The sequence below is a fragment of the Carcharhinus amblyrhynchos genome, unplaced genomic scaffold (assembly GCF_965287045.1).
Source record: "Carcharhinus amblyrhynchos unplaced genomic scaffold, sCarAmb.v2.hapA scaffold_812, whole genome shotgun sequence".
In the NCBI taxonomy this organism is placed as follows: Eukaryota; Metazoa; Chordata; class Chondrichthyes; order Carcharhiniformes; family Carcharhinidae; genus Carcharhinus; species Carcharhinus amblyrhynchos.
This window is the reverse complement of record NW_027650552.1, coordinates 1-12252: the sequence shown is the minus strand read 5'-3', so window position 1 is coordinate 12252 and position 12252 is coordinate 1. Positions and strand designations below refer to the sequence as shown.

Genomic DNA, 12252 nt, shown 5'->3' with positions numbered 1-12252 from the left:
GTTAGAGGGATTAGTGGGTAAATATGTACGGATATTGGGAGAGGGTCAGGTTGGGATTGTGTTTGGTGCAGACTCGATGGGCTGAAGGGCCTCTTTCTGGACTGTAGGGTTTCTATGATTTCAACCTATAATAACCCTGATTGTTATTTCAATCCTTTTATAGTACTGATTGCAAAACTGGCCTGTCTTACACTCAGACGTGTGGGAGTTAGACTCTAACTAAGAAGGTAGTATTTCAATCCTATCCTAAGGCCTGTGTGTGTCGCCATCCACATTCCTTTAATTCTGAGTTCCTTCCCAGGACCCAGACGGTGAGGGGACATACATCACCGTTGACCAGAAACTGAACCGGACCCATCCATATGAAGACTGATACTACCGGAGCAGGTCAGAGGCTGGGAATCCTGTAACCCGACCTTCTGACTCTCCAAAACCTGTCCAACATCTACAATAAGAAGTCTCACCACACCAGGTTAAAGTCCGACAGGTTTATTTGGTAGCACAAGCCACTAGCTTTTGGAGCACTGCCCCTTCATCAGGTGAGTGGGAGTTCTGTTCACAAACAGGGCATAGAAAGACACAAACTCAATTTACAAAATAATGGTTGGAATGCGAGTCTTTACAGGTAATCAAGTCTTAAAGGTACAGACAATGTGAGTGGAGAGAGAGTTAAGCACTGGTTAAAGGGATGTGTATCCAGTGACAGTTAGTGAGATTTTGCAAGCCCAGGCAAGTCACGGGGGTTACAGATAGTGCGACATGAGCCCAAGATCCCTGTTGAGACCGTTCTCATGTGTGCGGAACTTGGCTATCAGTCTCTGCTCAGCGACTCTGCGCTGTCGTGTGTTGTGAAGGCCGCCTTGGAGAATGCTTACCTGAAGGTCAGAGGCCGAATGCCCCGTGACCGCTGAAGTGTTCGCCAACAGGGAGGGAACAGCCTTGCCTGGTGATTGTCGAGCGATTTTCATTCATCCGTTGTCGTAGCGTCTGCATGGTCTCCCAAATGTACCATGCTTCGGGACATCCTTTCCTGCAACGTATCAGATAGACAACGTTGGCCGAGTTGCAAAAATATGTACCGTGTACCTGGTGGATGGTGTTCTCACGTGAGATGATGGCATCCATGTCGATGATCCAGCATGTCTTGCAGAGGTTGCTGTGGCAGGGTTGTGTGGTGTTGTGGTCACTGTTCTCCTGAAGACTGGGTAGTTTAAGAACATAAGAACATAAGAAATAGGAGCAGGAGTAGGCCATCTAGCCCTTCGAGCCTGCCCCACCATTCAATAAGATCATGGCTGATCTGAAGTGGATCAGTTCCACTTTCCCGCTTTCTCCCCATAACCCTTAATTCCCCTGTCTATCAGAAACCTATCTACCCGTGACTTAAATATATTTAGCGAGGCAGCCTCCACCACTTCAATGGGCAGAGAATTCCAGAGATTCACCACCCTTTGAGTGAAGAAATTCCTCCTCAACTCCGTTCTAAACCGCCCCCCCTTTATCTTGAGGCTGTGCCCTCTAGTCCTCTGTCCTTTCTAAGCAGGAAGAATCTCTCTACCTCTACCCTATCCATCCCCTTCATTATCTTATACGTCTCTATAAGATCCCCTGTCATCCTTCCAAACTCCAATGTGTGAACATCTCGCCAGGGCTATCCCCACACCCCCACTTCTTGCTTTCAAACAACCACACAACCTCAAACAGACCATTGTCCGCAGCAAACTACCCAGCCTTCAGGAGAACAGTGACCACAACACCGCACAACCCTGCCACAGCAACCTCGGCAAGACATGCCGGATCATCGACACGGATACCATCATCTCACGTGAGAACACCATCCACCAGGTACATGGTAAATACTCTTGCAACTCGGCCAAAATTGTCTACCTGATACGTTGCAAGAAAGGATGTCCCGAAGCATGGTACATTGGGGAGACCATGCAGACACTACGACAACGGATGAATGAACATCGCTCGACAGTCACCAGGCAAGACTGTTCCCTTCCTGTTGGCGAACACTTCAGTGGTCACGGGCATTCAGCCTCTGATCTTCAGGTAAGCATTCTCCAAGGCGGCCTTCATGACACACGACAGCGCAGAGTCGCTGAACAGAGACTGATAGCCAAGTTCCGCACACATGAGGACGGTCTCAACAGGGATCTTGGGTTCATGTCGCACTATCTGTAACCACCGTGACTTGCCTGGGTTTGCAAAACCTCACTTACTGTACTGTCTGGAGACAATACACATCTCTTTAAACTGTGATCAGTGCTCCTTCCACTCACATTATCAGCCACTTCAGGTCTTGAACAGCAGGTTAGGTGTAAGGATTCGCATTCTAATCAGTAATCTGTAAACTGTCTGTGCTTTATATGCTCTGTCTGAGGCCAGAACTCTCCATTCACCTGAAGAAGAGGGAAACCTCAAAAGCTTGTGCGTTTACTATCAAATAAATCGGTTGGACTAAAACCTGGTGTTGTCAGACTTTTTACTGTAGCAAGACAAGGGCTGCAGATACATGGGAACACCATCGCCTGGAGACTCCACCCCAAGTCACTCAGGATCCCGACTTGGAAATATATTGCTGTTCCTTCGCTGCAGCTGGGTCAAAATTCTGGCACTCGTTCTCTATCTGCAATGTGGGTGTACCTACCACTTACAGACTGCAGTGGTTCAAGGTGTTAGCTCACAGTGTAAGGGGAAATAAAATGCTGGCTGTATATAGCAATACCCGCATCCTGTAACTTAATGAATGAAAATACTAAGCCTGTCTGAAAATGTAACACAGGTACTCACCATCGATAGGCGGAGAATCCTTACAGAATTCGAGCAGATAGAACTCTGGCCATTGTCACAAGTCCCGGGCACCCAAAGAATTGATGTGGGTCTGTATACCAATCACATGATAGGGTTATTTTGAGAACTCAACATGAGCACTCCCTCAGCACTGACCCTCTGACAGTGCGGCACTCCCTCAGTACTGACCCTCTGTCAGTGCGGCACTCCCTCAGCACTGACCCTCTGACAGTGCGGCACTCCCTCAGCACTGACCCTCTGACAGTGCGGCGCTCCCTCAGCACTGACCCTCTGACAGTGCGGCGCTCCCTCAGCACTGACCCTCTGACAGTGCGGCACTCCCTCAGCACTGACCCTCTGACAGTGCGGCGCTCCCTCAGCACTGACCCTCTGACAGTGCGGCGCTCCCTCAGCACTGACCCTCTGACAGTGCGGCGCTCCCTCAGCACTGACCCTCTGTCAGTGCGGCGCTCCCTCAGCACTGACCCTCTGACAGTGCGGCACTCTCTCAGCACTGACCCTCTGTCAGTGCGACACTCCCTCAGCACTGACCCTCTGACAGTGCGGCACTCTCTCAGCACTGACCCTCTGACAGTGCGGCACTCCCTCAGCACTGACCCTCTGACAGTGCGGCACTCCCTCAGCACTGACCCTCCGACAGTGCGGCGCTCCCTCAGCACTGACCCTCTGACAGTGCGGCACTCCCTCAGCGCTGACCCTCTGACAGTGCGGCACTCTCTCAGCACTGACCCTCTGACAGTGCGGCACTCCCTCAGCACTGACCCTCTGACAGTGCGGCACTCCCTCAGCGCTGACCCTCTGACAGTGCGGCACTCCCTCAGCACTGACCCTCTGACAGTGCGGCACTCTCTCAGCACTGACCCTCTGACAGTGCGGCACTCCCTCAGCACTGACCCTCTGACAGTGCGGCGCTCCCTCAGCACTGACCGTCTGACAGTGCGGCGCTCCCTCAGCACTGACCCTCTGACAGTGCGGCGCTCCCTCAGCACTGACCCTCTGACAGTGCGGCACTCCCTCAGTACTGACCCTCTGTCAGTGCGGCACTCCCTCAGTACTGACCCTCTGTCAGTGCGGCACTCCCTCAGCACTGACCCTCTGACAGTGCGGCATTCCCTCAGCACTGACCCTCTGACAGTGCGGCACTCCCTCAGCACTGACCCTCTGACAGTGCGGCACTCCCTCAGCACTGACCCTCTGACAGTGCGGCACTCCCTCAGCACTGACCCTCTGACAGTGCGGCACTCCCTCAGCACTGACCCTCTGACAGTGCGGCACTCCCTCAGCACTGACCCTCTGACAGTGCGGCACTCCCTCAGCACTGACCCTCTGACAGTGCCACACTCCCTCAGCACTGACCCTCTGACAGTGCCACACTCCCTCAGTTCTGTGCTGTAAATGTCTGCCTGGATCCGGTGATTACACCTCTGCAGTTGGAGCTGAACCCATGACCTCTGACCCAGAGGTGAGAGTTCTCCTCACTGAGCCTGAAGGTTGTGCATTGATTTTAAATTCACTTTGGAAGGTTTTGTGCAAAGTGACTTGCGTTGTAATGAAACGATCCGCCTGTTCCTCTGGCGTCTAATCTGGAATGAAAAGTATTTCTGAGCCTGTTTTTGAATGAAGAAACCCCCAGACCAGCCCATTCACACACGGGTAACTGTGACCTGGTCAGTGTGTTCAGTAGCTGACTGGAGATGTCAGTGTGTGTGTGTGTGTGTGTGTGTGTGTGTCTGTGTTTGGGTGTGTGTGTGTATGTGTGAGTGTGTGTGTCTGTGTTTGGGTGTGTGTGAGTGAGTGTGTGAGTGAGTGTGTGTGTGTGTGTGTGTGAGTGTGTGTGTGTGTGTTTGGGTGTGTGTGAGTGTGTGTGTGTGTTTGGGTGTGTGTGTCTGTGTTTGGGTGTGTGTGTGAGTATGTGAGTGAGTGAGTGTGTGTGAGTGAGTGTGTGTGTGTGAGTAAATGAGTGTGTCAGTGAGTGTGTGTGTGAGTGAGTGTGTGTATGTGTGTGTGTGTGTGTCAGTGTGTGTGTGAGTATGTGTGTCAGTGAGTGTGTGTGTGAATATGTGTGTCAGTGAGTGAGTGAGTGTGTCAGTGTGTGTGTGTGTGAGTGTGTGTGTTTGGGTGTGTGTGTCTGTGTTTGGGTGTGTGTGAGTATGTGTGTGAGTGTGTGTGTGAGTGAGTGAGTGTGTGTGAGTGAGTGTGTGTGTGAGTAAATGAGTGTGTCAGTGTGTGTGTGTGTCAGTGTGTGTGTGTGTGTGTGTGAGTGAGTGTGTGTCAGTGTGTGTGTGTCAGTGTGTGTGTGAGTGTGAGTATGTGTGCCAGTGTGTGTGTGTGTGAATATGTGTGTCAGTCAGTGAGTGAGTGTGTGTGTGTGAGTGTGAGTATGTGTGTCAGTGTGTGTGTGAGTGAGTGTGTGTATGTGTGTGTCAGTGTGTATGTGAGTGTGTCAGTGTGTGTGTGAGTGTGAGTATGTGTGTCAGTGTGTGTGTGAGTGAGTGTGTGTATGTGTGTGTCAGTGTGTGTATGTGTGTGTCAGTGTGTGTGTGTGAGTGAGTGTGTCAGTGTGTGTGTGTGTGTGTGAGTGAGTGTGTCAGTGTGTGTGTGAGTGAGTGAGTGTATGTGTGTGTCAGTGTGTGTGTGTGTGTGAGTGTGTCAGTGTGTGTGTGAGTGAGTGTGTGTATGTGTGTGTCAGTGTGTGTGTGAGTGTGTCAGTGTGTATGTGACATTGCTGCTTTCTCCAGCCTCTGTCACTGTGTGAAGTTCAGCGGTGAAATGCTGAATCAGCGACACTCACTGTCAGACTGATTCATTCCCTCTCTCTGCCTTCTGACACTCCACACTCAGCTTTTGAGGAATGATATGATTTGATGAATGCAGACAATAGATTACAGCAGTTTACATCAATCCAGTGCAGCGACATTCCTGACAGGCCGGTGAGTCTCTTTCCTGATGGATTAGTATCAACCGTTATCACTGCGTTTGACATGATTTTCTGTTTTATTCAGAGTATTGTGTCCGTAGTCCCTCGTTACTAACCAGGATGAATTTTCTGACAAAGCAATGGTCCCTCTGCCCAGAATTGGATCGAGTCCTGTTATTTCCAGGGCCTATGGCCCTGAGGCCTTTTGTTTGCTGTTCCCTCAATGGCCTTGTTCAGTTTGACCTTCCTGGGCCTCCCAGCCTTTGCTTGCCACCAAGCAAAGTCCTTGATAAAGATCCCACACCCTCCGGGGCACGGATTTCAGCCTGAGTCCCAAAGCAGAGTTGGTGAAGGAACCCTAGACTTTAGCAGCAAAAGTTGGGAAGGAGGCAGGACTGGGCTGTTCATGGTAACCGAGACCCATGGCACAGTGGTTAACACGGCTGCCTCACAACGCCAGGGTCCCAATTCCAACCTCAGGCGACCCTGTGTGGAGTATTGCTCATTCTCCCCATGTCTGTGTGGGTTTCCTCCAAGTGCTCCTGTTTCCTCCCACAGCCCAAAGACGTGTAGGTTGGTTGGATTGGCCGTGCTAATTTGCCCCTTAGCGTCCAGAGATGTGGCGGTTGGGTGGATTAGACATGGGAAATGTGCGGGATAGGGTGGGATGGGGAGTGGGCCTGGCTCAGATGCTCTTTAGAATGGTCAGTGCAGACTCGATGGGCTGAAGGGTCTCCAGCTGAATAAACTAGGCTTGTACTCGTTAGAGTTTAGAAGAATGAGGGGAGATCTCATTGAGACGTATAAGATGATGAATGGGATGGATAGGATAGAGGTGGAGAGACTCTTCCCGCTCAGAAAGGACAGTAGGACTAGGAGGCACAGCCTCAAGATAAAGTGGGGGGCGGTTTAGAACGGAGTTGAGGAGGAACTTCTTCACTCAAAGGGTGGTGAATCTCTGGAATTCTCTGCCCGTTGAAGTGGTGGAGGCTGCCTCGCTAAATATTTTTAAGACGCGGGTTGATGGGTTTTTGATAAGAGAGGGGATTAAGGGTTATGGGGAGAGAGCGGGAATGTGGAACTGAGCCACGACAGATCAGTCATGATCTTATTGAATGGTGGGGCAGGCTCGAAGGGCTAGATGGCCTACTCCTGCTCCTATTTCTTACGTTCTTATGTTCTTCTGCATTGTAGGGATTCTATGGGAAAGTTGGAAAACCCTCCAAATCACTCACCATCCTGACTTGGAAATATATTGCCATTTCTTCACCGTCAGTGGAACAAAATTCTGGAACTCCCTCCCTAACAGCGCTATGTCTGTTTCATTTATTTGTGGGACATGGGCATCGCTAGCTGGTCAGCATTTATTGCCCATCCCTAGCTGCCCTTGAGAAGGTGATGTGAGCTGCCGCCTTGTTTTAAGATTATTTATTCGTGTAACGAGTAGGGCTCACATTAACACTGCAGTGAGGTTACTGTGAAATTCCCCTAGTCGCCACACTATTCCGGTCAATGCACCTAACCAGCCTGTCTTTCAAACTGTGGGAGGAAATCGGAATACCCGGAGGAAACCCACGCAGACACGGGGAGAACATGCAGACTCCATGCACACACACACTGGCGCAAGCTGGGAAATGAACCCAGGTCCCTGGCACTGTGACGAAAGGTGCTAATCACTATGTCACTGTCCTGCCCTGGGTGTACCTACACAATACACACTGTAGAGTTGGAAGCTCGCCAGCACCTTCTCAAGGGCAATTAGAGATGGGCAATGACTGAGTGTTAGATCAGCCATGATCTTAGTAAATCATAGAACCCTACAGTGTAGAAACAGGCCCTTCGAGATGCACCAAACACAATCCCATCCATCCCTACCTCCATATCCCTACATATTATCCCCACTAACCTACACATCCCTGGACACCAAGGGACAATTTCTTAGCACGGCCAATCAACCTAACCCGCACATCTTTGGACTGTGGAGGAAACCGGAGTACCCGGAGGAAACCCACTCAGACACGAGGAGAATGTGCAAACTCCACACAGACAGTGACCCGAGCCGGGAATCGAACCCAGGACCCTGGAGCTGTGAAGCAGCAGTGCTAACCCACTGTGCTACCGTGCCCGCCCGGTAAATGGTAAATGGTAGAGCAGACTCAAAGGGCTGAATGGCCAACTCCTGCTGCTGTTCCGTCTGGTTTTATGCTGTTGGTGGTGATGCTGAGGTCCAGCGAGTGAATTTTGAAGGGGTTTGTGTTGTCCAGTGAAGGAACGCCCTCTGGTTTTCCTCTTCTCCAGGTGTGGTGAGGGGCTGGTTTCTCTCTGCTTGCCGCCATGGTGGCCCTGTCGCTGAAGATCTGCGTCCGCCAGTGCAATGTTGTCAAGACGATGCAATTTGAACCTTCCACGGTGGTTTACGACGCCTGTCGCATCATCCGAGAGCGGGTGCCCGAGGCTCAGACTGGGCAAGGTGAGACCCCCGGGCGCTGACTATTTCACTCCGCTTACACAGGACTCTTACTCCATCTCATTCGAATGAAGTGCCAGAGGCAAAAGTGAATGTGTTTACCTATTCAAGTGCAGGTCAGGGGGACGAGGCACAAAATGGTTCAGCACAGACAAGAAGGGCCAAAAGGCCTATTTCTGAGCTGTAATTAGAACACAGAACATAGACCATAACAGCTCAGTCCAGGCCCTTCGGCCCTCGATGTTGCGCCGACCAGTGGAACCAATCTAATGACCCTCTAACCTAAACTATTCCAATGTTATCCATATGCCTATCCACTGACCATTTGAACGCCCATAAAGTTGGCGAGTCCACAACTGCTGCAGGCAGGGCAATCCACGCCCTTACTACCCTCTGAGTAAAGAACCTACCTCTGACATCCATTCTATAATTACCACCCCTTAATTTAAAGCCGCTCGTGTTTGCTGTCACCATCTGAGGAAAAAGGCTCTCACTGTCCACCCTATCTAACCCTCTGATCATCTTGTATGCCTCAATTAGGTCACCTCGTAACCTTCTTCTCTCCAATGAAAATAACCTCAAGTCCCTCAGCCTTTCCTCATAAGACCTTCCCACCATACCAGGCAACATCCTGGTAAACCTCCTCTGCACCCTTTCCAATGCCTCCACATCTTTCTTATAAATCGGCGACCAGAACTGTACGCAATACTCCAAGTGCGGCCGCACCAGAGTTTTGTACAGTTGTAACGTGACCTCACGGCTCCGAAATTCAATCCCTCTGCCAATAAAAGCTAACACACCGTACACCTTCTTAACAACCTTATCAACCTGGGTGCCAACTTTCAGGGATCTATGCACATGTACCCCGAGATCTCTCTGCTCATCAACACTACTAAAAGTCCTTCCATCAGCCCTATATTCTGTACTCCTGTTATTCTTACCAAAGTGAATCACCTCACACTTTTCCGCATTAAACTCCATTTGCCACCTCTCGGCCCAGCTCTGCAGCTTATCTATGTCCCTCTGCAAACTGTAACATCCATCCTCACTGTCTACAACTCCTCCGACTTTGGTGTCATCAGCAAATTTACTAATCCATCCTTCTACACCCTCATCTAGGTCATTTATATAAATGACAAACAGCAGAGGCCCCAAAACAGATCCCTGAGGTACACCACTCGTAACTGAACTCCAGGTTGAATATTCCGTCAACCACCACCCTCTGTCTTCTATCAGCCAATTCCTGATCCAAATTTTCTTTGGTTCTATGGTTCTATTCATCACTGTGGTAAAGCTGGCATTACACACTTTAATATTGTCACATGGTCCCAGACACGAGGCCCAGCAGATAAACTTTGACACCGCACAGCGAGCCATCTTGGGGACTGCAGGTGACAGATAGTTTGTTGAGGGACCTTTCGGAAGAGGGAGAGGTGAGGGGAGGGAATTCCGGGCCTTGGCACGGCTGCTGGAAGAGAGGAAACTGGGAATGCTCAGAACTGGAGGGTCGTAGGTCTCTCCCAGAGCTGTGGGAATGGAGGAGGTTCCAGGAGGTTCTGGTTGCTGGGCCGAAACTGGGACAGGCACCTGAGGGTGAGTCAGCCGTGGTGGAGGTGGATAAAATATCTTCAGAGAGCAATTCATCATCGACCGTCGGGGCCGTCAGCCTGAACCCACACACTGCTCAAGGACAAGTGTGAGGAACCCTGTGGAGTGGGGCAGGGGGAGGAGGGAGTGGGGTAGGGGGAGGAGGGAGTGAGGTAGGGGGGGGAGGGAGTGGGGCAGGGGGAGGAGGGAGTGAGGTAGGGGGAGGAGGGAGTGGGGCGGGGGGAGGAGGGAGTGGGGCGGGGGGAGGAGGGAGTGAGGCAGGGGGAGGAGGGAGTGGGGTAGGGGGAGGAGGAAGTGGGGCAGGGGGAGGAGGGAGTGAGGCGGGGGAGGAGGAGGGAGCGGGCGGGGGGAGGAGGGAGCGGGGCGGGGGGAGGGAGGGAGCGGGGCGGGGGGAGGAGGAGGGAGCGGGGAGGAGGGAGCGGGGCGGGGGGAGGAGGAGGGAGCGGGGCGGGGGGAGGAGGGAGTGGGGCAGGGGGAGGAGGAGGGAGCGGGGCAGGGGGAGGAGGGAGCGAGGCAGGGGGGAGGAGGAGGGAGCGAGGGGGAGGAGGAGGGAGCGAGGCGGGGGGAGGAGGGAGCGAGGCGGGGGGAGGAGGGAGCGGGGCGGGGGGAGGAGGGAGCGGGGCGGGGGGAGGAGGGAGCGGGGCAGGGGGGAGGAGGAGGGAGCGAGGCGGGGGGAGGAGGGAGCTGTGCCGGGGGGGAGGAGGGGGAGGGAGGAGGGAGCTGTGCGGGGGGGGAGGAGGGGGCGGGGGGAGGAGGAGGGGGCGGGGGGAGGGAGGAGGGAGCTGTGCGGGGGGGGGAGGAGGGGGCAGAGGGCTGAGGAACGGGCCTGGGGAGGTGTAGGATGGGCACAGGAAGATGGGGGGGGGAAGGGGGAGATAGAGAGACGGACAGACCAGTTGTCAGTTCCAGGCTGTGGTTGGATCTGGGATTTGGAATCCGATTCCTGATGGGGCAGAAAGAGGAAATCCTCAAATTCAGAGATGTTTTTTATATTTGATATTTTCCTCTGTGCCCGAGCTATCCTGAACGTTTCAATCCAAGAGCAAGCTGATTTAACCCTGAACTATTACCCTCCGTTCCTCTTTTGCAGCCTCTGATTACGGATTGTTCCTGTCGGATGATGATCCCAGGAAGGGGATTTGGCTGGAGTCCGGCCGCACTCTGGATTATTACATGCTTCGCAATGGGGTAAGTCCCTGGCAGCAATGATCACGTGAGTCCTAATCTCCCTTAGGATCAGAACAGATGGGTGCTTGATAGCAGGAGCAGATGGGACGAAGGGCCTCTTTTCTCTGCTGTTTGATACTTTGACTCTCTGGGTATCACCCTCTTTTTAAACATTCTACCTCGCGAGCCTTTGACATAATGTTTGATTAATGTGAGTGGGAGTGGGAGCAGTTTCGCTGCTGGGAGAGGGTTGAGTTTGTAACAATTCCAAGGTGATGGGAAAACACGGTGCGGGATCCATGTGGCCATTTCAGTGTGAAATTTGGTTCAGTTTATCCTCAGTGCCTTTTATTAGAATTTTCCGTTTTGCTTTTGGTCTTCCTTTCAAAGAATCATAGAGTGATAGAACACAGAGGCAGGCCATTCGCTCCGTCGTGGCGGTGCTGGCCCTCTGAAAGCACTATCCAACTGGCTCCACCTGCTCTTGCCTCGAGGCCCCGCAACATTTTTCCTTTTTCAAGTATTTATCCAACTCCCTTTTTAATGTTTTCGTTGCATTCTGCTTTCCATCTTCCCCTCAGGCAGAACATTCCAGAAGCCAGCAACTCATTGGATCATTTTATTCCCCCCCTCAAGCCATGTCACATTTGAGGGAACGTAGAAATTGCAAGAAGTTCAAATCCAATCCCATTCAACCTCTGCCATCTTGACCTTGCATGCGATATAATATCTCAGGGGGATAGAATATAAAAGTAGGGAGCTCTTGCTGCAACTGTACAGGGCACTGGTGAGGCCGCAGCTGGAGTACTGTGTGCAGTTTTGGTCGCCGCACTTGCGCAAGGATATTTTGGCCTTGGAGGGAGTGCAGAGGAGGTTCACTAGGCTGATACCGGAGATGAGGGGGTTGGACTATGAAGAGAGATTGAATAGACTGGGTCTGTACTCGTTGGAGTTTAGAAGGATGAGGGGGGATCTTATAGAGACATATAAGATAATGAAGGGGATGGATAGGGTAGAGGTAGAGAGATTCTTCCCGCTTAGAAAGGATAGCAGGACTAAAGGGCACAGCCTCAAGATAGGGGGGGGGACAGTTTAGATCAGAGTTGAGGAGGAACTTCTTCACTCAAAGGGTGGTGAATCTCTGGAATTCTCTGCCCATTAAAGTGGTGGAGGCTACCTCGCTGAATATATTTAAGTCACGGGTAGATAGGTTTCTGATAGACAGGGGAATTAAGGGGAGAAAGCGGGAAAGTGGAACTGATCCACTTCAGATCAG

The 12252-nt window shown here is 52.0% G+C and overlaps 1 protein-coding gene across 1 annotated transcript in view; it reads left to right on the top strand.

The window, feature by feature from the left end:
• LOC145340164 (talin-2-like) overlaps nt 1–10997 on the top strand; it is a gene marked incomplete at its 3' end in the record, with an annotated part of 34621 nt that extends 23624 nt beyond the window's left edge. The window contains exons 2-3 of the mRNA XM_080184598.1: nt 8033–8204; nt 10900–10997. Of these exons, the coding sequence (XP_080040724.1) occupies nt 8069–8204; nt 10900–10997 (234 nt within the window). The remainder of the gene's footprint in view (nt 1–8032; nt 8205–10899) is intronic.
• Nucleotides 10998–12252: the final 1255 nt, after the last annotated feature.